The sequence below is a fragment of the Dreissena polymorpha genome, chromosome 4, assembly GCF_020536995.1.
Source record: "Dreissena polymorpha isolate Duluth1 chromosome 4, UMN_Dpol_1.0, whole genome shotgun sequence".
Lineage (NCBI taxonomy): Eukaryota > Metazoa > Mollusca > Bivalvia > Myida > Dreissenidae > Dreissena > Dreissena polymorpha.
Window position 1 is genome coordinate 17,427,355 of NC_068358.1, and position 25,659 is coordinate 17,453,013.

At 34.5% G+C, this 25,659-nt stretch overlaps 2 protein-coding genes across 2 annotated transcripts; both read left to right on the top strand.

Annotated features, from left to right (window-relative positions):
- The first annotated feature begins 2,777 nt into the window (after nucleotides 1–2,777).
- Nucleotides 2,778–10,340, top strand: LOC127875997 (uncharacterized). Its single transcript, XM_052420812.1, has 8 exons — nucleotides 2,778–3,136; nucleotides 3,809–4,001; nucleotides 5,120–5,238; nucleotides 6,935–7,063; nucleotides 7,734–7,916; nucleotides 8,205–8,317; nucleotides 9,082–9,211; nucleotides 10,277–10,340. Exons 1-8 carry the CDS (start codon nucleotides 3,079–3,081, stop codon nucleotides 10,294–10,296), a joined length of 945 nt encoding a protein of 314 aa, XP_052276772.1. The 5' UTR covers nucleotides 2,778–3,078; the 3' UTR covers nucleotides 10,297–10,340.
- A 2,458-nt stretch (nucleotides 10,341–12,798) lies between these two features.
- LOC127878254 (uncharacterized) lies at nucleotides 12,799–23,110 on the top strand. The gene is made up of 15 exons (XM_052424773.1): nucleotides 12,799–12,808; nucleotides 14,917–15,103; nucleotides 15,586–15,692; nucleotides 15,972–16,100; nucleotides 16,842–17,030; nucleotides 17,581–17,693; nucleotides 18,097–18,226; nucleotides 18,511–18,534; nucleotides 19,846–20,094; nucleotides 20,321–20,589; nucleotides 20,854–20,920; nucleotides 21,275–21,433; nucleotides 21,756–22,051; nucleotides 22,295–22,367; nucleotides 22,605–23,110. Exons 1-15 carry the CDS (start codon nucleotides 12,799–12,801, stop codon nucleotides 23,108–23,110), a joined length of 2,508 nt encoding a protein of 835 aa, XP_052280733.1.
- Nucleotides 23,111–25,659: the final 2,549 nt, after the last annotated feature.

The window sequence follows — 25,659 nt, forward strand, 5'->3', positions numbered from 1 at the left end:
TAGGCTAAAGCGTTTTTACTTCAGGACTCTGGCAGGACTCCAGGGGTCACTGGTTCGAAACCTGATCCGGGCAATGTTTTTTTCCTTTTTTTTAATTTTTTTTCTTGATTTTTTACTGGAGCTTTTACGATCCAATGTTTACATTTATCAATATAAAGCATTTAATGAGTAAGTAAAAAAATGCCAAAATCTGTGAAAAGGCCCCTTTAAGAGGAAATTCCATTTGTTTGTGATTGCTCAGCGCTTTTGTGCATATACACTTGTTTGAAAGGAGAAAAAACGATTGCCAAACGTTTAACAGGTATTACCGGACTTATTCCTCTATTATTTTGATCTTTGTATAAATGGCTCATAATAATTATTCAAAGTAAAAATGAAACAGTTTTTGTGATCCATTTTTATTTTATAAATAAACGATTTTATTTGTCTACAATTGCTGAATAAAACAATTTTAAATAGTTTGTCAATGTGGTTTAAACAGAACATTTAATGAGCGAAATATATATTTTAAGGTTTGTAAGCAAAAAAAGAGAGTAAACTTGTCGAAACTTTGGCAAAAGTTAACAATCTTGTAGTCAGAACACACGCTGAATTTAGAATGCAAACACATATGAAAACTATTGTGTTCAGAAGATATCCTAAAATATACAATCTCGTCAAATGTACGCGTTTTTCAGAAACTGGATTAATGTTAAAAACTATGTAACTTAAAAAGTGAATTTTTCGTTCCAGAATGTAAATTATTTAATGCAGACAGTTTGAAGATAAACTGTAACCTAATGTTATAATTTTGTCAGGTTAATAATTAGAAATTCGAACACACAGCGGTCGTGATTGTACTAATGTCGCTACAATGTAATCGAAATCTATCAATATTGCGATATTTGTATATACAAAGTCAAACATAAGTTACACCAACAGGAGAGAAACGTATTACAATTGTTCTTCATTCAAGGCACGCAACCTATGACCAAATACTGTATTAGACTCGACACACAAAAACAAAAAAGTGGTCTACGCTTTATAACAGTCAATGCAAAGCATGTGGGGCTTACGCCGGTTTTAAGGAGCTCAAAATCTCACATTTTGCACAGAGTTATTCACAGAACATTTAAGCGTATGTAAAAATGAACCTCGTAGCATCACACTTAAACTTAATTTAAACAGCAATACATGTCAATTTAATTTCCGTTAAATTATTCAACAGATGGATTCAATCCAGTGCAACATTATTGAAATATTGTCAGGCACAATACAACACCATATACATTCACTTATTTCTGTAGCAGGCTTGTTTGCTTTTTAAATAAATAAAATTGATCTATTAAATATATGCAAGGTTATTAACCACATTTGTCATTTTGCATTTCGGCATTATATTTCTAAATAACAAACGCCTGCTTGCATTTGTTTCTAAATTTACCTGCCATTTCACTGTACTGGCAGATTCAAGACCTCACGGCAACCGGGCCATGTTTTAAGCGCTGCATGTTTCAAACCAAACGTGTAAGTACCATATGATTACACTGGGAATTGGGCGATGCTATTGTAAGATTTAACCTATTTTTCCATTTAACCTATCCCCTCACCTTCTTTAATAGCGTCATGGGAAGAGGCGATTCTTGAAAGTAGATTTTTTTCTCTTTTGTCACTACTATGTACGTTTTGGTCGCCCGTGAAACTTCTCATCAGACTTCGTGTATTTACAACGAACTTTATATGTGTGAGATGGATTACTGCAATATTATCTAATCGTAAGATAAACGGAAAAAGAGTTGGTATAATCCCATGGAGGAAAGGAACCCTACTAGCCTAGCTATCGTTCCAATCCTATAAACTTTAGATGCTTGTACATTATGTTGTAAAACACATTACTGAATAAATATGTTTAAACCAATCCCATTGGTTAGCTTAATCATCCCACCTGTCTGTGCAAGTGGTTGATTCATTTTCTCACTGAGAGTTAAATGGGAATACAAAGTGAACCAGTCTAACACATGAAATTTGCAAAATGCGCATTTCTAATATGTTTCGAATTGTTTGGGATAAGCAACAGAATCAAAACGATCAACTTTAATGCGGATACAACATTTGCATAGGACAGCTTAATGAAAGATGAGTAATTACCGAGTAGATAGGCTATCACGGACTGACAAAAAATAATCAACAAATAGCTTACTTCTTCTATTAGCAATATGAAAACATATATTATTTCAGTTTTAATCTTGGACAGTTAAAGCACGTTGAAAACAACTATATGGGTAAATGACCGACTGTTTTATGAATATTCTGGAATAAAACAGGTTCAATTGAAGCGGGCACAGTTTGCTCCTAGATAAAAGATCTTCAGATGATCAAATTAGAATACAGCTATCGATTTATCAAATGTTAACGCATTTATGCCTAGTGTCTAGAAAAAAGCCTTGGCAAACAGCGTAGACCCAAATGAGACGCCGCAGGATGCGGCATCTCATCTGGGTCTGTGCTGTTTACTTATATGAATGCCTGTAAGAAATATTCTAAATATAGAAATAAATATACTAAACATCCCTAATTTTGGAAATAAATTGATCCAATTTAGAAGGATGGGAGAGTCCACTAGACTTAAATGGGTTAAGATACTTGTGCTTTATGTACGTTAGTAGCGTGTGTCATGAAACTATCATTTTACGATCATAGTCAAAGGGAAATTAATGAATATTTAATACACACGCTAGCTTTAAAAGTATATCTACAAGATTGAATTTTTAAAAGTATTAAACTTTCAATCACAGCTATGTTGTTTTCGTGACCACTGGAGGGAATAAATCTACTTTTCGTTGTCGAATTTAAATTCTAAATTTGTTTTGTACATATCCATAAACTCGCGACTATTCGCGTATCTTATTTCACTTAGACTGTTCGCCAATTATGTGAAAACAAAACATTCTTAAAGCTATTGTTCTCCGGTGAATCCGAAATGGTTACATGGCTCTTTATTAACGTATTGATAAGACATTTTTGTAACTACAACATTAAAGGGCAATTCAAGCGGAGAGTCGTTGAACACAGACTCGTTGTAGTGATTTACTTGTTAAGATGTTCATAATTAACTATGCGATATGTTTAACAGTTTTTGGGCTTTCCATCAGTAAAGGTAGGTAATTTTCAAATCTTTATTAATTATATATTATTAACATTTACAGACAACTTTTATTATGTTACGCACAAAGACAATTTATATTTGTCTTTCAGAGATTATATAATATATGACATAAAGATATATGCATTTATAATGTATTTGTATCATGAGTATACACGGAAATAATATTAAACAAATATTATTTGTAATGACTTGAAAACACATGTTTATGTTTTCTTAAGTTTAGTAAGGAAAATGACAGTAACCATGCTTATTGGTGAATTCAAATGCGAGCATACGAATAAAGCAATTACCAAATTATAATTGACATAAAACTAATGCTAAAATATCAACGACACATACTATTACACGTTAAAGGAAAATAAAATAATATCCATAACTATAATAACTACGAGTCAATATATATAAAGAGTTAATAGTTATATCTATAACAAACTACGAGCCAAGTATGACACATCACGAGTGCATAACAATGACTTTAATACTGACATATTAGAAGACAATTATATTTATAACTATATAGGCCATACCTATGGCGTATTCTGTTTCCTAACTGATATGCATTCACTCCACGAGTCTATAAGTATGACGAACTACGGGTCCATAAATATGATACATTACGAGCCAAGATTGAAAAATAACCATGTTCTTATTTGTTCCCGCCAGTTTATGGACAATGCACATTCACGGACCCATTCTTGTCAAGCACGTGGCTGGACAATACAAAGGACACATTAGTATTTACCACTAACCAGATGAGCGGTTGGGCGTTTAACGCTTTGAGGACTACTGGCAACCCTCTCAAAATAAACACATGGCAGTGCGTGGACTACGTGCCAGACAAGTACCTCGTGCTAAGGTATCAAGGTTCGATTACAATAATGCCAATTCCTATGGTGTCCCATTCTAAAACTACCAACTCACAAAGCATTCTTCTTTCCTTTCCTAGATATCAATTTTCGCAAGACCGATATCATTTTAAAGATTGATCTCTTCCAATAATTGCAATCAAATCGTACCATCTCGATACTTCTAAGAAAGTATCATTCGCCCAAACGCAAGCATCATAGGAAAACAGATTTTCGAAAGTGAGATTTCGACAAAAGCACCGTGCTTCAATTAATGCACCCCAAACGTTAATCTCTCAATCTAGTACCCAATGAAATGCAAAAATATAACCAAAATATTGCCGACACACATAAATTAGAGGAAATAACCACAAAAAAACATGAGTTCGATTGCTAAAATGTTTTTCAACCAGAAGAGAAAATTAAATCTTCAGGAAAGGAAACTAGTTTTAATTGGACCACGGATAGATACAATTTTTTTTGGATGAAAACTCCTTTGGGAAATATTTAACCTCCCAGCAGAGCTGCCACCTGTTTGTCACTCGTCTCGCCATAGACGCGTTCAGTGGCCCAAATAAAAAAGAAAATAATCTTATCATAACAAATACAAGTTATTGAATGCATCTTGTGCCGCAAGTGAATGTTAGGAACACATGCGTACACATAAAGAGTACAGCAAAAAAACGTTCTTGAATTATAATTTATTTGGGAAAACACACAATTTTGACTCCGGAAATATGAACTTATTTACGCTCATTGATTAAGTAAACAAAAAGATTAAATGGTTATTAGAAATTAATTTATAATGTTTTCACTAAAAAAATTTGATACGTTAAAAATTAATTAATTTTGAGAAAACACTATCAACACGCTCACATAAAGCGCGGGCCTAATAAATGATACTGAATAGAATAATTGCTTCAACGATTTACTTATAAACTTACTGAGTGTCATGTTTTCCAATAAGATTATTTTAAGTGTTATTAGTATTTACTATCTTATACAATAGTACGTAGACGTACAAATTGATACGCACAACCAAAAACAAACGAATGCATAACATAAATTATAAACAAAAAAAAAACAACAGAAGAAATTACATGTAATAACTTTCTTTTATTTGTTCCAGGACCATTGCAAGTTTCACTGTAGACATTTTGGGTACCAACACTCCAAGGTTGCACGCATATCTGTGCATGAAACTCACCAAGATCACTAACACATCTTACATTTACTATCAACAAAACGGTGAGTAATGATATAAGCTCTGATACCATAATACGAATACTTGCAAGAAAAAAAGCAAGCGCAAATTAAGTTTGAGAGTACCGTTGTCGTGAGACACATTTCTTGGAACGAAGTCAAAAATACGCAATTCCATCCTTACAAAATCAATGTATATGTTCATGTTTGCATAATGTTCTCCCAAGAAATCAATATAAGGCTGTATATCATTACTTTAAATTTTTTAAATATATAAAAACACTTTGCAAAAGAACCAGACTTTTAACCCTTTTTTAAACATAAAGCGATCGGCCTTTGAGTAGAAATAATTGCTGCGCTATGAAAACCGAGTCAATGCTAAGTTATTAATTATTGCAAATATTATGTATACGCTACAACTAATTGAGAAGGCTTGCGCTTAATGTCTAACAGTACAAAACTTTTTAAAATTTTAAAAATAATAAAACAAACTTATTTAAAGTCATGGTCATCATAGTAATGTCCGTCTTATATGCTTCTGTAGTCGATTTAATTATCATCAAGTTTGCAGTTATAGGTAAAAGTTTTATCCCAACACCGTGGACATCAGTAAGAAAATAAAGCTTTTGCGTAAATATTTTATTATAACCATTATGCATTTTTGCATGTTTTGAAATCAATGTAAGTATTCACAGGTGGTTAGCGTGTGGCTATGATATTAATGAAAAAATCATTTTGAATGATAAATAATCATATTATTACGAAAAATTAACATTTCTGAAAAAAAACACTATCAAATATGTATATAACAAGGTATGCAACTCAAAATCATCCGAAAACGGGGTGCATCGTTTTGAACAGCTAACGAACAGCCATTACTTCATCAATTATGCAGCGATTTTCACGATCTCGGTCTTATTAAACGCAGAAATGACTTTCCTTTCTGGAAATGTATATGTCTTGCAATATTTTAACAAATGCCGGGTCAACTTTTAAATAATAACACGATACACAACTCGCATGAACCAGTTGACACTGATCAGGCAGTATTTAAGACTGAAATCTTCACGGAGTAAAGGGCATTTTCCCTGCAAAGTTCACGAACCTCGATACCATAATTCAATAAAACGTATGAAAAAACATTATTACCGTGCTTGCCGTTACATTATGCATCAAAACGAACTGTCCAGTGCCGTTTGAAACCTTAGTTTACATACATTTCAACTGACATTTAAAACACACGAGTGATTTCATTGGTCCAATGCGGAGGTGTGTTTTTACAACTGGAGATTTCATTCATAAATACTGCCTGATCAGTGTCAACTGGGTCATTGGAGTTGTGTATCGTTTTATTTCTTAAAAGTTGACCCAGCATGTGTAAAAATATTGCAAGACATATACATTTCCAGAAAGGAAATTCATTTTTGCGTTGAATAAGACCGAGATCGTGAAAATCGCTGCAAAATTGATGAAGATATGGCTGTTCAAAGCGATGCACCCCGTTTTGGGGTGATTTTGAGTTGCATACCTTGTTATATATATATATATTTGATAGTGAATTTCTTTTCAGAAAAGTTAATTTTTCGTTATAATATGATTATTTATCATTCAAAATGATGTTTTCACTAATTAATATCATAGTCATACGCTAACCACCAGTGTAAGTATTCAATTTCAAATATTACAAGCATTATAAATGAGCAATAAACGGCACACAAACGTCGTAATGTTCTAATTTTAGCACAACGATCGAGACTCGGCTATGAACGTCTTCACGTGACTTCCAACGCCTCTCTCACGAACTATACACAAGTATGTGACGACAGCATCACGGTACCGACCACAGAGTATCACGTCATCATCAAGTCAGGTGAGGAATCGAAGTTTTCTAAAGATATTTTGTGAGAACGTTTCTAGATATTTTGTGAGATCGTTTTTCAAACGTTATACAAACGTGCTATAGAACATAGGCACTATAACAGTTTTTTACTCATTGACCTTGGGAAAAGTTTTGAATAAAAAAGAAACATTTTTATAATGAATATTATTTAATGAAGATCCGGCTGGGACGTCGTTAAAGAACAAGTATTTTTCGGTCCAATGATTTTTAATTGAATCAAATTGAGGTGTAAGCATATTTATAACACATTTTAGTCTACGTAAACTACAATCATAAATTATCTTGGTTGCATTTCAGATGAAACAATTATTTGAGGGCCTTTAATTGTCTGTATACATTTGGAAATAACGGCCTTAATATAAGCATTACAGTCATGAGTCAAACTGGATTAAATGCATCTGCGTCTAGAGTCGCACAGGCTTATCAGGGGCGACCATTTCTACCAAAACTGTCTTTTCGGTTAAAAGGTTTTTCCTTCAAACGAAACATACTATAAAAGTAGAAAGTGTCGTCCCTGATAAGCATTTGCGAACTGCACATGCGAACTGCACATGCTTATTGAGACACTTTACGCCCAAGCAGGAAACCCAGTTTCTTTTTAAAACGAAGCTCATATATAACACTGTTGTGGTATTTTCAGGTCAAGCCGCTAACTCGGTGATCACGTGCCCAGACAGTCTGCTGTTCTCTGCAGACTACTATGTTACCGGCTCGGACGGGACGAGTAACTGTACGAATACAAATGACGTGTGGGACGTATGCAGTAACATCACACAGATGACGTTCAATTACTCCACGTGCTCAACGCAAGTGATGTTCTCTGGTGAATAGATATGTTTGTTTTTCTTTTTGTTTTAATGACATTGAATCTCGATTATATCTCGATTGCATCGGTACGGCCAAATTTTGAATCGAGCTCGTGTCTTATCGACACAAGGCGGGTACCAAATTCTGAATACTACACTAACATTTTTTTTTAAATCACGGAATAATTTTCATGCTTCTTGTTTAGACTGTGAATCTTGTGTTGACAAATAAACTTTGCTATTCAATACAATAACGAATACATACACCTTACGTAAGAATGCAAATGTGTAGACCCTTTTCGCAGCTGGCGGTGTGCTCTCGTGTGTGGCCAACGTCTCATCGGGCGGTTACGACTACGTCACAGTGTACAATCAGGACGCCACCCTCACCGGCACAGCCACTAGATTTGCATGCATTGTGAGTATAACCATACTACATTTTAGAGGTCTTAATATTAGCTTTTGTGGAGAAGCAGACGCGCGAAAATGGGGTAAAATAGTTAATGCCTTTGAAGAGCCTCTGCTTACCCGACTGACAGCAAACATGTGTATTGCTGGAGTACGAACACACACATCTAGAAAAAAGAGTGCTATTTACAAGAGACTTGTACTTCTATCGTCTAATATAGAACCAAAATAGTAAATACGTTCATAGCATATTGCAATCCTTGAAAAAAAATGTCGGGCTTTTTTGTATTCTTTTTTTTGTGTATAAACGCTTCTTTTTAATGATATGCGACGACTTACCGGTAGTGTTAGTTGTTGAACCCGATATGTTGGCGTAATGGTACGAATATCATGAATACTTGATGTCTTCGTATTTGCATTCGATTGTATACATGGGTTCAATCAAATATAGAGATATATCGTATGTTATAACTTTGCGGAAAACATTTAAAACGTATATATTTCGCTGTTTTACCGAAACAGTTGCAGATTGACTATTTAATCAGTAAAAGTAAATTTGTTTTAAAGTCATAGTATTCCGAGCAGTTCATTCCCTATCACAAATAAACAATCTCCTTGCAAAGTTCAAGACAATTCGAGACAACGTTGTCCGTTATTGCGCTTTACATTCTTCCGCATAGTATCATGCATGTTTGTTTTTCCAAATAACCTTATTTCAGCTTCCTTTTCTTCCAATGCCCGATTTTCCCCAACTCTTACGATTCTCTTCCGCAGAGCACCTCAGGGCGGTACTCCTCGGTGGCCCCTGGAAACTGCACCGCCACCCAGACCCCGTGGGCCGTCCCCGTGAAGGCGGACCAGGTTACGAAAGTAGGCCAGCTGCTTGTCATCACCAATTACTATCGTAAGTGTCCCTTCCTCAGTGGTCTCCGATCATTTAAACTTTTGATCATAGACTCCATGGATTCTTTTTCATTTGTGATCATATATGTAATTCTAACATATTTTGATCGTTATCGTTGATACCAATCAGTTTTATTTAATTTAATGTGTTGCCAAATAATTGTCTAATAAAAATGTGTTTTATATGACTTCTTACAAAATGAAATACGATCACATACTTAAAACAAACAAATATCCACGCAATAATTGAGCCGCTCTCTGAGAAAACGGGGCTTAATGCTTTTGCGTTAAAACAAACAAATATCCACGCAATAATTGAGCCGCTCTACGGGAAAATGGGGCTTAATGCATGTGCGTTAAGTGTTGTCCAGGATTAGCCTGTGAAGTGCACACAAGTTCATCACGGACACCACTTTTTGCCTAAGCTGGATTTTCGTTTAGAAGAGACTTCCTTTAAAAGAAAATTCCATAAAGTGTCGTTCCTCATTAACCGGTGCATTCCATAAACTTTACGCACATGCACAAAGCCGCGTTTTTCCGTAACTAGGCTTACTTGTTTTTTTAATAGTGCTTAACAAATTTTGCATATTCATCCTGTGGATATCTTATCTTCTTGAAAAACGGATGCTGTTGGATTCCTTCTCGACAAGTATTAATGGGACTTTTCTTAAAAAACACACGAGTACTGGTTTAAACCATGACACCGACTCGATATTAATGTGTAAGTTTGAAGTTTTTCGGACATTCGAGCGAAAAGAAAAATATTTTCTAAATATCACCGTTTCCTTCCGTCAAAAAATATTATGCCGTTGATTTTGTCACCTGTATATCATTTGTATTTGTAAATTCGTCAATGGATATTATAAATGATAAATTGAACTTTTTTTTACCAAACTGAGTCTCACCATTAGAGAAAGCTGAAGGCGAAAAGTAATTCGGCTTTCGTTAGCAAGGTGTCCACGAAAACTTTCGTAGACGATCGTTTGGTTATGAAGTATGTATTCATATTTGATCGCAATATTTGTGTACTTTATTTGCATTAATTGTGCACTCTTTTTATTTTCAGAAACCTGTTGTAAGTATTAAAGCTTGAATAAATGAACCATACATAGAACTTTTATCAGAACGGGTTTTGTCTACGTTCAATAATCTTTATCGTCCGTATTAAAGTAAGGCATGGAATAATACTTCGCCAATTGCCTGTACCTACTTCTAATGGTAAATATTAATATTGTATAACTTTTTAAATAATAGGCATCGCTTATCACACCATTTGAAAGAAAACCAGCTACACAGGAATAATGCAATAAAAATTATGTCACACAACACATCACAACAACATAATTGTTTAAGCCATAATCCTCATAAATCTAGTTCGGTCTATTACAGCAAATGCTACAACCACCCCGCCAGGTCTGTCGGGAGGAGCCATCGCCGGTATAGTGATTGGCACACTGTTTGGAATAGGCCTCATGACATCGGCCCTTATTTCATGCATCTTCTGCATATTTGCATTCAAAGTGGGCATGGCAATATTTGCCGACGCCGTCGCTGAATGGCCCGATTCGAAACGACCCGCATCCCCGTCTTTGACATTTAAAGCGTCCTATCTGACGATTACGGCTCCCCCAGAAAAAGGACATGAATACGACACAGTGAAGAGTTTGAAACCATTATCAATGAAAGACCCAAGGTACATATTCCCGAAACGGAACATTCGAGATATTTTTCCATTGTATGAACTAGAGAAGTTGAGGTGTATGAACAAATACGGGAGAGGGAGAAGGAAGTATTTACGACCAAAGTCTAAGATTTTAGCACAGTTTGATCTTGAAAAGGGAGAGGTGCTACCAGACGTTATTCAAAAGGCTGCCAGCCCTTCGAATGTCGTAATGAAGAACAGAGAGGCAGTAGAAAAAAAGACCCCAACCATTCACAAGAAGATAACTATAGACAAAAACGAAAAGACAGAGGCGAAAGACGCTACGGCAAAGAACGTATAGACATTCGGCGATGTATTCAATCTATTTAGATTGCAATATTATTAACAGTCATTTGAATGGAATACGTGATTACATGGCTTCTCAAAGTAGCCGAACAAAAGCTCGGACTTGGATGCGTATGTTTGTGATCTAACATATGTGTCTTGTTCTGAAAAACCGGGCAAAATGCATGTGCGTAAAGTGTCGTCCCAAATTAGCCTATGCAGTCCGCACAGGCTAATCAGGGACGACACTTTCCGCTACATGCAGTATGCCCAGTTTTCTCAGAACAATACACATATAGTACATGAGTTACGAAATCGTTATTGCTTTGTACTGATGTAATATTGACCTTGCGATAGTGGATAACTGATTCAGCGATCCAATCTGAATGGAGATAAGGGATGCTTGGATATTGTTCAATTCTGTGTGTGGAATTACGAACGATTGCATGCTAATTTATATTTTGTATGGACAAACATTCTTGTAAATGCATCAGCAAAGCGTGTGAAGATTGGACGTATGCTAATATAAATACATTATTCAGTTTTATGTGGATTTTGAATAAGTGATCGTTGATATTGACTCTAATGTTTTATTTTCTTTGCTGGCAATGAAATATATGAGACCTAACATGGTCATCTTAGTATGGGAATTGTAATATTTCAGTTTACATTAAATAATCTGAATTCAAACGTGAAATAAATTTTCCTTGCATATTATTTTCGAGTGTGTCCAAAAATCTTAAAATAACATTCTTGATGAACAAACACAATGTTACACAAACCATTTAAAAAAATTAAACACAGTTTATATTTTATAGAAAGTGTACTATTTTGAAGTTTTGAATTTGTAAAAGATTGTACAATACTGACAGTGTCGGAATACTTAGAAAAACATTTCAGCATATTCACTACATAGAAACCTAACGAATCACACAAAATCATGTTGAAGTATTTTCGCATAGCTGCCTTACATATCACTTCTTACTTATTGCACAACCAATATTTGATTGACATATCGTTTTTACTCACTTCACTGTTCATATATTGGCTGTCATTGTTAGTTCGTCGCAGCACATACCATATCTGGCTCACATATGATCCTTACTTTTTGCAAAGCCCCTATTTGACTCACATGTGTTAGTTACTCACCACACATGCCATATCTTCCTCACATATGGCCTATACTGAATACACTGTCACATATCTGGCTGACATATTGTGCTTACTCAATACACAGTCCATATATTCCTTACACATGATCCTTTATCACTACACAGTCTTATGCAACTCACATAAGTATACACATAGAAAATCAGTGCTCGTAAGGGCATACATCAATCATGCAATTGATCATTTCACAAATGGATATACTTAATTTCAATTTTCATAGTTGTTTTAATGAGAACAATACATTAAATCAGATGACAAGAGCAAAAAACGGCCTGACATTGTTTGAACGTTAATGGCATCAATGTAACCCTTATACAGCAATAAATACTAATATATGCGCTGTGATTTGCTTGTGCTCTGGGAGAAGTATTAGAGCTTTCATAAAACTCTTTATATAGAGTACTTATCATGCAAGGTTAACTCCAGTCAGAATGAAGCAATGTAAGTGAGATTCTTAATAAGTTGAGTTTACCAGTTTCAATAGTTTACCATTTTCTTGCGAAATTCCGTAAGCGGAAATTTTTTCATACAAAAAATCATTGAAATTATTTTTCTGACAGTATGTGACATGAATAAAAAGCAGAAATAACTCCAAATATATCTGCATGCGTTACTGCGTGTAAGTCTAAATATAATTTTATTTACGCAGTTGAATAATAAGTATTACTTAAATACAAGAAAACCTTTAAACTATTTAATTTTTTGTATGTTATTAAATACGTCATACAACTTTTTTTGTTAAAAATTATCATATTTTAATCAAGAATATTAACTTATGCAGTATTACGCAGTTTGCAACACCTTTCCGTACAGATGCTGCCCAATATACAGTTGTCTGTAAACCGTACACAATATAAAATCAGACAGAAATACACCAATGATGTATGTCTAAACATTAACCAAATATTAACGTTCACTTTAATTTTGGTTTATTTTGTGTAAAAGGCAGGGGGCAAACACAAGTCAAAGCGATGAGTCCCGCTTTCGATCGTATAGGGATCAGGGAACATGAATAATGTTTCTAACAAATCGTTGCCAAAATATCTCAACAGTTTCTGAACACGTCTGGATCGCATTTTTAAGCGTATCCGAAAACTAGAATTTAAATGGAAACTCGGACAAGTCCTTCTGAACCTCCCTTCAAATAAACCATACGGTCGATAAAGGCTTCGATCGTGTTTCAAACTAATTCTATGTCTCCCGATTGGCAAGTGCTTGTTTTTGTGCGTATTTGGCTATCGATCGTCAATGGTAACCCGAGAGGCGTGACGATACGACAAGCCGTCATAAACTAAAATTATAGAAACTAGAGTGTCGAATAACCATATAGAAACGATTGTTTTTACCTATCTAAACAATGAGCGATTTCAAACACATGTAAAGTACCATGTCTACGGTCGTCTTCAACAAAACAATATGGCTGAACATTTATTTTGGTTTTGTCAGACTTCAATTGCTGTTGTTTTAATTCAAGTGTCTTTTATTCTTTGATTATTTGGCTATTTAATTTTTTGAAGAATGGAAAGGCAATGGATTTTTGTCATTTTCTTATTCATAAGTGGGAAAGGTAAGTTAAAATTAATTATATTCTAAAAGAGATACCAAAATTCAGTGATTTAACACATTTATAATCTCTAAGAAACTGAATTACTTTATGTAAGATTAACCCATTTATGTCTAGCGTCATAAAAAAGGCATTGGCAAACAGCGCAGACCCAGATGAGACGCCGCATGATAAGGCGTCTCATCAGGATCTGCGCTGTTTGCTTAAATGAATTTCTGTAAGAAATATTCTGAATATAGAAATAAATATACTAGACATCCCTAATTTTGGAAATAAATTGATCCAATTTAAGAGGATGGATACTACTACTACGCATAAATGGTTTAATAAGGTCAGAAACATATTCCACAGTAGCATGTCAGTTTGATTTAATAAATGCTTATGCATTTATTGAACAAAATGCTTAATCGATCCACAAGTCACTTAACTTGTGGGTATTTTTCTACTGCGAGATTGCACTCGTCTATATTTGAAATCGTGAAAAATGTGTATATTTATTATATCGAGAAGGGATATTCTGATTAAAAGGACATTATTGAGGCCGTATCTTTAAACCGTGTATGAAAAAAATGTGTATGTTAATTATTTAAAATTTATCATATACATGTATCTAAAAAAGACAAGCATATTTAAGGAACATTTATGCTTGAACAAAAAGACGGTAAATAAAACGAGAAGAAAACCCGCTTATACCACAAACGATATGATAAACAAATGTCTTAGTTTTTTTGCCGTGCCTTTGAGGTTTTTTTTTTTTGGTTTATAAAGTTAATGCCAATTCAACATTTATACATGTATAATAGTTTTTTAAAATCTAGTTTGGATGATTAACACTTAATAAAAAGCTAGTTCAAAGTAATACTTAATCTGAAATGTGAGTCAATTTAAACAAAATACACTTTTTACTATATTATTAAACTGTATTTATCTACACTATTTTTTGCTTTCTTTTAATTGTTATACCGTTTATGCAAAAACTTTACAGCAAGCGGTCAGTGCACGTTTCCATCGCCGTTTGCCGGTAGCACGTGGCATGACTCGACACGTGGCACCTTAGTATTTACCAACACGACGGTGACCGGATGGAATATCGTACTCGGCACCGCCGCTACAACGACACTCAGCACGTGGCAGTGCTTGAACAATTCAGATCCCAGCAGGCTTGTGATGAAGTAAGTTAGCGTCGATTGTATTTAAAAAATACATATACGTGGTAGAAGCCGACATTGGCAGCGCTTTGAAGTGTTTCGCAAACAACGAGGAATGCAATGCCTTTAATTAAAGCTTTTTGAGCTCTTTCGTTTGTTTCGTTCTATGTCCAACTATAATGTGTACATATTCTAATATAAACATTTCTTATCCAGAGATACCTTTTCTAAAACACACGATACATATTGTACTATGTGTTTCACAAAACAATTGTAAGGCAGTAATTTTATGATTTTTTTAGAGGATGCAACACATACATTGACACATAAACATGCATTTAATTCCTTCAGATACATCGTCATACACCCGTAAGTTTCAGTTGACTGAACTTTTTCATTTAAGTATTTGTATTAATTTGTGTGTTTTTAAGAGCTGAATCGCAATTAAAACCGGAATGCATGAAACACATATTTCCATTTCATTACGTTTTGTATTTACAATGTAGAGCCACGCAGACGTGGACGTTTTCTGGCAAAGCGGTGCACGTTTACGCCTGTTTGAAAATCACCGAGGTCACAGCTGGCGTTTCATACACGTACGTTCAACAAGCCAGTAAGTGCATTCCACATCTATATCGCCATTTATGAAACCAGGTCGACCGCAATTTTGTTTTACTGCCATCTTTGTATAAAATGTCTTTACCGCATTATTACTGTTTCAAATCATCAATCTCTATGTATCATGGCTAGATTATTATTTTTTATCATATTTCGGTTGTTCCCGTATTATTGCGTATATTTTCGATTGAAACGGACGCAAACACATTTTGTTTTATATTCAAAAACATAATTTTGGGTATTATACATGTTCTTCTTTTTTTTTCTTCTACAGGCCAAGAATTGAACGGCAGGCAGAACAGACTTAAGTTCACAGTCGACGGCACTCTAAAAAACATCGCTGACATCTGTAATGAAACAGCGGTCATTCCTACGCTCGATTTTCACGTGCTGGTTAAATCTGGTAATGTCATTGGTCAACATAAACAAGTGAAACCCTCATATTTGCATTTAGCTCTGGTTTGTCCTTGATGAGTTATTGTCCCCTACTGGTTTCACCGGAGGGGACCTATGGTTTGCGCTCTGTGCGTCTGTGAGTCTGTGAGTCTGTCACACTTTTCTGGATCCTGCGATATTTTTAAAAGTTCTTCATATTTTTCCATGAAACTTGTAACATGGATAGATGGCAATATTGACATTATGCACGTCACTTCATTTTGTTCCTACGTCAAAAATTCTGGTTGCTATGGCAACAAATAGACTAGAAATACTGCTGAAAATGGTGGTTTTCTGGATCCTGCGATAACTTTAAAAGTTCTTAATATTTTTTCATGAAACTTGCAACATGGATAGATTGCAATATGAACATTATGCACGTCATTTCATTTTTTCCTACGTCAAAAATTGTGGTTGCTATGGTAACCCCCCAACAAAATAATTCTGAAAATGGTGGAATTTCTGACAATGGTGGAGACGGTAGGGGACCATATTGCTTGACAATAACCTTGTTATACATGTTTTCTATTTTATGAAATGCAATGGTATGTTAATGCAAATTGGCTATTGGTATGTTAAATACTTATAGTGTAATTAAATATTTTAAATGCATGTTGCGAAACATGTCTACACATCGTGTAATTGCTTGCGCAGACTGTAAATGAACTATTTATAAGATATACATGTCAATATGTTTGCCGACTTTTAGGGTCCGAGGCGGCCGCAGCGATTACAGTACCAGACCGGTTCCTGTTCTCGGCAGACTATGATTATATTGCTACCGATTTAACAGTGAGCTGTAACGCAACGAACGACACTTTTGACATGTGCACCAACACATCGGCTCTGGCCATCACGTACTCTGGGTCTACGTGCACGCAGAAAATAGCATACTCAGGTAGCACACTGAGCATACATTGACAAATCGCAATAGGATTTTATCCGCGCCTACGAAGGTTGGCGTCCTATCAGCGTCATGGTGAACTAGAGTTTTGTAGTGAACATATGTCGTCCGTATAATAAAAAGTAATAACAGCTTGCTTTGGAAGAAGTTCAAAAATCTGTTAGCTTAATACAATATTGGTGTTTTGTGAATTGTTCTGACGTTTTCGCAAACATTAATTAATCAATTGTATGGGAAATACTCCAACTTAAACTCATTCTTGTGATTTTCATTTTTTTATTTATATTTTTACTTTTGTATTTTCACAATGTTTAATTCATTTTCTTAGACCGCATTGATGTAGGTATGTTCTTTCGATAATATTGCATGTTCTTTCCCTCTTTACCCTTAATGCCCGATATACGAAACGAGAGCGTTGCGATTCCCTTGGCGCAATGCACCTGCGATGGGACACAGTTGGCAAATTGCCTCAAACATGGTTGCTTGGTTCTGAAAAGATTTGTTATTTGCAAATTTTAATTAATTTCCATCTATTGCATTTTAGCTGGCGGTGCCTTTTACAGCGTTGTTAAGGTCAGCATGTCGTCCTACGACTGTGTTGTCTTCTACAACAGGGACGCCACTCTCACTGGGTCGTACACTCGATTTACTTGCATCGTAAGTTTAGAAACATTATCTGATATGTTATCTGTAATCGCGTAATTCAATGGAATGAAATATGCTGCTGCTCCTGCTGCTGCTGCTGCTGCTGCTGATATTGATCATGTTCATGATCATCAGCAGCAGCAGCAGGAGCAGCAGCAGCAGCAAGAGCAGCAGCAGCAACAGGAGCAGCAGCGGAAACCTATATTTTATTCATAATATTGAGAAATAGTAGCAGTATTACTTGAAATAACAATTAATGCAGTGATAAGTATTAGTTGAAAACGCACGTAATCGAATAAAAGAAGCGTTATAAGCAAACAATTAATCTTTTAACAATAATAATCGTATTGTTCGTTCTCGTTCAATGTATGCTTGTATATTTATGTTAATCAAAGGATAAATCATATGTGTTTAGTGTTCCAACGGAACAGTAGCGTCCGTTGCGCCTAGTAACTGCACAATAAATCAAACGCCGACGGAGTTTCCGACAGAAGCAGATATGATGACAGCCAAGGGTCACAAACTTGACTTTAAAAAAGTCCATAGTAAGAATCTCTGTTTTTCTTTTTATAAACAAGCTTAAATAACCATTTAATTCATGTAGAAATCCAATCATTTTCATTATCTAGACATAAAGGGTGAACAGGATAGAACGAAATGGACTCATATTTAAAATGTTGACTCAAAATTGAAAAAAGTGCCAAATATATCACAATTATCATGGTATCTCAGTTGAGATTTGTATTTCCATAAGAGTATGTATTTATAACAACATACTTATGTTATATGAACATGTCTATATAATGATGTTTGTTTCTGTCTATTTCAGCCTCGTGTCCAAAGACAACACCAAGTTAGTATTGTATTATATTTCATTTTTTATCAAGTCGTGTCCGGGAAAGGCCATATTGTCACCATGACTACTACAATTGTGTTATTTCCATTACCATAACAGCCATAATGTCACATTAGTTCATGAAGTCATCTTAGTTAAAATATTTGACAATTACTCGGCCTTTCTTGGATTCCATATATATATATATATGTATATATATATATATATATATATATATATATATATATATATATATATATATATATATATATATATATATATATATATATATATATATATATATATATATATATTTATATATATATAATAATAATAATGACAGAAACTAGCGATTCGTAACAAAATACCGTAAGTATTGCGACATTAAGCACATAATAGTTCAAAACCTTGTTTCAATGAATATGTAAGTTTTGAGGAAAAAATAGTGCACATTTCTAAATGGGTTGTCTAAGAAAATAAAAGTTAATGTTCTTTCTCGTATTTATGATTGGGTGAGTTAAAAAGTAAGCATATACAAATCACATAATTATGATGTAAATAAGCGTATACATGCAGTTGTATAATTAAGATATGAAACTGATTGGAATACATTTTATTTATTATATTAAGACTGATATAACCTTTTGTATGTATTACACTCAATAATGGCATGCACTTGAATTCCAAATACTTTTATGCTCAAATGTGCTTTAATTAATAAGTTATTTTTCAAAGCCAAGTTTTTGATATGAGAAATGTAAATAGCTTGTAAAGCTCTGTTTCCTGTAAAGACTTAAAGCGATGTACATACAACATATATTGAATTTACATTATGAAAATTGTTTGATTATAATTTTTAATGTTTTAAAATTACTAATGTTTCAATTATGCATACATTATGATCTTTGTCGAAGTTTGTGTCACCCGTCTGCTTTTAATTTTTGCCTTCTAGTGTTTCACTCACGAAGATGAAGTTTAACCAAAATTTGACATCATACCTAAACCAAAATAAGCAGAAATTCTACAAACACAATGCAAATATGGCTATGTCTTATTTGAATTCGAAATGTAAATGATCAAAATCTCATTCAAGCACTGTAACTTTAAATAATTTTTTTTTTCAAAATTCATTCAACTTTTTATAACTGATCAAGTTGTTTTTAAAAACATATTGTTAAGGGTAAGATAATATTTTGAAGTTCATTTTGATTCTAGAGATCTTATTTTCTTAGTAGGATTCGTCTATAGATGGATAACTCCAAATTCAAAAATAATCACGTGTCTTCCCTGCTTTAGTCAACAATCTCATCCGCAACTCTTGCCATTCAGGTACCACTACCACTACCACTACCGTAGCACCAGCCCCCGCGTCCTCGAACAACGCAGGCGCAATTGCTGGCGGTGTCATCGTAGCGATCGTCGTTGTTGCCGTCGTCGTATTAGCATTGATCATCTGGAAGACTGGAAAGTGTGGTCAGGTCTCGGAGCTGGTTAGCAAGGTCAGCATGGCCGCCAAGAGAACGTGCCCCTGCTGTAGCAATAAGGTTGAGGAAGGGAAGATAACGGGAGTGACGCAGAGTAAGTGATCAAGTTACATGATGATAAGTGATATGAATTCGAGAATATGATTATGTGACATGATATAAAATTATATCATGCACAGTAAGTTACCGCCCAGTCTTATCAGCAACTGATATATCTAAACAATATTGAACATAAATTTTAAACAATAATAAGAAAACCAATACATTACTTTTGTTTTGATAACTATATCAATTATATGCATACGCATGTATCCTTCCAGATGGCCATGGTCCGAAAGCCGAGGTGGCCACAGTGAACGAAGAGAACAGGCCAGCCTTGCACAAGGAGAGGTCAACGTTTAGCACCATAACTAGGGAGAAGTCCGCGTTGAGCGCCATAACAAGGTCCTCAACCCTGAACCGCCAGGCAACGGTGGCTAGTATAGGCGGTGTTGAACTCAAATCTGACCGGTCCGAAAGGTCCGTGACTCATATCAACGTTAAGCCGACAGGAGAAGAAGTTCCTAAGGAACCCAGATTTCAGTTGTTTGTAAGAACAAGCTTAAACTTAACGATTATTTGCATATTTATACATTACAGTTGATGTAAAACGAAAACATAGCTATGTGCAATATGTATTTAATAAAAGCGTGTACGTAAGTGTGTTTGTTTCTAATACAAAAATATAATATAGAAGTGTATTAATAGCTAAACATCAACTCGCAAAACATGCTATTTTGGTATTTGCTAAGGTTACACAGTGATTGCAAATGTTTCTGTAGACATTTCACCACTCATAAATGATTTGTTTTAGGGGAAGGATCTATCTTTCTTGATCTGTTGTCCTGCAAAAGAGTCTGAGCCAGTGGAACAAGCTGCCGGTAAGCATATGTAAACGATTTGTTCCATTGATTCTGGTTGTTCATTTTCGGAGATTAAGAATAAAACGATATGATGGAAGAAAATAAAGATCCGGACTCGATCTTTAACTTCAAAATGTAAAGTGTCAAAGTTTCAAACTTTTTTTAGTGTTTTACCTTGAGTAAACTGAGGATAAAGATCTCTTCTATGATAGTTTTATAACATTGACGTTCATTTGACATTTGTTCCCGATGCTGAGAGGTTGGTAACATTTTCAAACATGTAGAAGAAGCACACGTTTGAAGCACACAGTGTTTATATGAACTCCAATCGTCTTTTGAAACAAAAAATCCTTGTCATTTTATGATTTTAAGAACCATCATCATTTGAGACAGCCGCATCATCAAACAAGACAGACGTTCCTACAGGGAAGGGAGATAAGAAAGGTGGAAAGAAAGGGAAAAAAGGTGCAAAAGGGAAAGGGAAGGGAGGAAAGAAAAAGACATCTGAAACTCAAACGGGGAAAAATGATGGTTCGTCAACATTATTGGTTCCTTAATCTCGTGTCTCAAAAGCAAACCGAAAATATATAATAGAATTTAGCTTTTTAAAATTATATCAGAGTGCAAAACTGATTTATTTACCCGTGAATTCAAAACTGTTTTGCTTTCGGTATGTTTCGTTTCTTAGTGTTTGGAAACTGTGTATGTCTTTTGTATTATGGTCCTCGATCTTCATTTAAGAGATCTCAGTAGCTGATTCAGCTGCGGTTTGTAAACAAATAGTCAAATAGTAATATTATGTTATGTGTATCGTTTTGTAGATGAAAAAAACTGTTGCTAATATCGTTTACAGAAGCGACCAACGGTGAGCTGAAGCAGTCTCCGAGGGCTACTAGTACGCCAATACCTAATGGTCAATCTTCCAACGTTGATCAGTCGCCAAAGTCTACTAGCACGCCTACACCTAATCGTAAATCTTCAAACGGGGTCCTAGCCATCAACAGTGGGGCCGCCGCCATGTTGAAACCTGAAGCGAAGGTTATTGTTGTCCTTAGTCAAACACTGACATATAATTCTTCTTTTTATAAATATTATCATGTAAGTTACGTTCAGCTCGTTAGTTTAAAACTCTTGGCTGGTGACGAATTAGTATTTTTTTTGGGAGATAATTTCTGTTATTTGAAACATACTACTACGAATGTTTTAGTGGGACTGAAACTGTGTTTCTTTCAGGCAATTCAAATAACAGCGTATATGGTTCCATAAACTAGTTTTTACATACATTCATTTGGACTAACCGATTAAGACTATGCAGTGTTTTATCACCATTTTGATTGATATTACTGATATTTAATGTTAAAAAATGAATCGCTGATAATGTGTGATCTTCAGAGCAATGAATGGCGATTCCTCGCCTGCTGCTTTGGTAAGCGATCACCGGAACCTCCCGCTGAAGAACCTAAAGGTTAACTATGTATTCCAAGATGAAATAAACAGCAAAAGATTGTTCACATTAAAAAAGTATATTTGCATTTTTAGGGTGTATGTATGCAGCGTTTTGTAAATTTCCTCTTGATGATATTGTTAATACAGATACGAATATTAAAATAAGTGCTTTTTTAATTTAAATAAAACATTATTATTGCATTAAGTATGTTTGTTATATTTTCCTGCTTAATGTTTTTTTTTCTCGATTATAAAGAACCTGAACGTGAACCAGAACCGAAGAAAAAAGCAGCAAAGACCGATGTTAAAGGTGGCAAAGGGGCTAAGAAAGTGGGTGGAAAGAAAGGTGGAAAGAAAGGAGCCAAAGGCGGCAAAGGGAAGAAAGATGAAAAGATGGTCGTGGAAGAAGTTGATGAACAGGTTGAAGCTGATCTGGCAATTAATAGGGCCAAGACAATGCCCGAAAGGAATCGAGAAAAGACGACACTTAGTATAACAGATGCGGGTAAAATAAAGGTTGACGTGTATGTTCCGGACGACAAAACGAATCTCCAACTTAAGGACACGGTGACGGTTGTAAACGGTACGGCGGAGGTGAAGAAGTTACCGAAAGCCAAAACCACGTTGGGTGTAGTCACACCTCCAGAGGAGAAGCCTGCATCTGCTGGTGGTAAGGCGGAGAAGAAGGAGAAGAAGGGTGACAAGAAGAAACCTGCCAAGGGTGGAAAAGGAGGTAAAGCATCGAAGAAAAAGAAGAAGTAAATCTGAATGCTTCATAGGATTTTGAATTTTCCAAACAACGTTATTTCGGCTTTTTTCGACACATTAACTGGTCAGTTGGTTGAATTGTGATGTATTAATTTTACATCATAGAAAGTATTGCACTATACGAATCGTTGAAAAATTATTCAAAAGTTATGTTATTAGAAGCAATACCAGGAATACTGAATACCGGTACGAAGTGTGTAACCGATAGACATATGCCGCAAAATTTGCGACGCAAATGCTGTTTTGGATGTCAAAATTGTGCTGAATCTCAACTTAATAGTAACGTGTAATATGACACATTGTGTTTTTAAATTTTAAATTTGAATGCAGTGAATTGTCGAATAATGTTTGACATCAATTCATTTTTATTTATCAAACATGTTTGTTTCATTTTTAAATGAGTTTTATTTTACGCATATAATCTCGTGAATATCATATCATGAGTTAAATTATATCGATTTATTTTGTATGTACATATATTTGTTGTTATTTTATGTATATTTTTTTATATATTGACAGTAGTTTGTTTTTCTTTGTAAGACTAAAAACATATAACTGATAAACGTGTGTGCAAGTTGTTTTAAGAACCGTAATTCTTTAATACCAACATTGACGATACAACTGCATCGTATGCTAGTCTACTCGTCTTAAATTGTAATTGTTGATTACAAGTGTCTTCATTGTGTTTGTAAATACATGTCCTTTTCCTATATTTTAAAATATTAATAAACATGAAAAAAACCAGTTGATTTGATATTTCAATAAAATTTGTCTCATTATTGAGCATCGTGTTAAACCGCATTTAACGTAAAGATCAAAGCTTGTATTTGAGACCCCAGCTTGCTTTGCTTTACGTGAAAAAACAACAACTGATATACCCAAACATTTGTAAAGTAAAATGGTGCCAATATATGCTGTTTGAAGTGTTTTAATACGCTTTTGATAATTGCATTATGTTATATATATCGACTTTCTTCACTGTCATAAAACAACTTGATATACATAAATCATAATAAAGATACGCCAGCATTCGCAATATCAGTGAACAAAACCACAACCGCATTTTAATATTAACGCACAGAAAACATACTTACTGAGATAATTTTTCTGTAAACAGAATAAATTGTTGTTACTGTGTAAAATGGTGACACACTTTATATTTCATTAACTGAATTCATAACACATGTAAAAGAAGTGTTGCAAAACACAAAAGATGGCAGAGTGGATGGGGCGATTGTTTGAATCTCAGTGTGGCTACATCCATTGTGAACTTCTTTTCTTGTTGTCTGGAGTGCGGCGACTAGTTTGTTGTACGTTTGTTTCGCTTATGGGAGGAGAAGTTATTTTACGGAGCAATGTATATATTTTTGTTGTCAGAATATCTTGCATAGTGGTGATTTTTTGTGTAAATTAGTGTAAATAGGTACTGCATTTGTGCCTATTACATTAACTACAACATTTATTGCCAATTGTGCAAAGCTAATTGTTTTAATTAATAACTGATCACAGGGACTGGGTAATAATAAAATATCACAGGGACTGGGCAAATACGCGAACCGGTGAAACTTTCTTGTTTTGTATAAAAACAAAACTTTTTTGTTCCACTATCCTAGCAACCACCTAGTTACTAATAAAGGCGCTAAAGAGCGCAAAGCACGACACGTAATATTAATTAATAATGGTTATTTGGGTGTTATAACACATCATCATAGATAATGGTTATTTGGGGGTTATAACACATAATCATAGATAATGGTTATACCAGTATCTTTTTCTATTTTGTTTAAAATAATCGACCAATATATTAATATTTACAGTAGAAAAAAATCGTTCCATGTAACTTCATTGAGTGCCTTTTACACTGAAATTCCCTACGCCCTTTGATGCTTTGCATCAATCGTTATCTTGTATTTAAATTATTTTATGGTCATATACAAAACCACTCTTTGATAAAATCACTTTTAATATGTATCTCTTATCTGTAATAAAAACGTGCAAACATTGGATTAAAATAACATGCGAATTTATGTATTACGAATATATTTTGTGTTGTTTTAAGAGTGCGCACCCGTAATGGGCACATATCCAAATATAAACTTATCTATTATTTTCTTAATCAGCATCATTTCACTGAACTACATGCAAACTTTTAGATAGTCTTTCAATGCTTTTTAAAAAAAATATACTGATTTTTTCAAAACCACCCCCACACTTGGCTTTTGTCAAGTTATTTGCACCCCTGGGGTATATGAAAGTTCCATAATTCATCAAGATTTCCAAGTATAGGCATGCAGTTGGAGTGTGCAGATGCAGTAAAGGTGTTTAAAGTTTAAACAAGATGAAAATCGTATTATTTACCAGATATTTATTTTTTATGACTTGTTATCTGTGGAAGTGCGCCATGAAATGAAAGTGGTTTCAGGCAAGTAGAAATTGGGTTGGTTAAAAACAAAGTGTCATAAAATTCAAAATAGTATCATTTTAGTAATATTTTGAACTTAGTGTTTATAGATACACTATATACAGAAAAATAACAAGAAATA

What these genes read in the sequence shown, in the direction of transcription:
- LOC127875997 (XM_052420812.1), top strand. Translation starts at nt 3,079, where the DNA reads ATGTTCATAATTAACTATGCGATATGTTTAACAGTTTTTGGGCTTTCC. An exon ending in CATTTACTATCAACAAAACG is followed by an intron (nt 5,239 to 6,934) that starts GTGAGTAATGAT and finishes TTCTAATTTTAG; the next exon opens with CACAACGATCGAGACTCGGC. An exon ending in TCACGTCATCATCAAGTCAG is followed by an intron (nt 7,064 to 7,733) that starts GTGAGGAATCGA and finishes TGGTATTTTCAG; the next exon opens with GTCAAGCCGCTAACTCGGTG.
- LOC127878254 (XM_052424773.1), top strand. An exon ending in CACGTACGTTCAACAAGCCA is followed by an intron (nt 15,693 to 15,971) that starts GTAAGTGCATTC and finishes TTTCTTCTACAG; the next exon opens with GCCAAGAATTGAACGGCAGG. An exon ending in GCCAGTGGAACAAGCTGCCG is followed by an intron (nt 20,921 to 21,274) that starts GTAAGCATATGT and finishes TATGATTTTAAG; the next exon opens with AACCATCATCATTTGAGACA.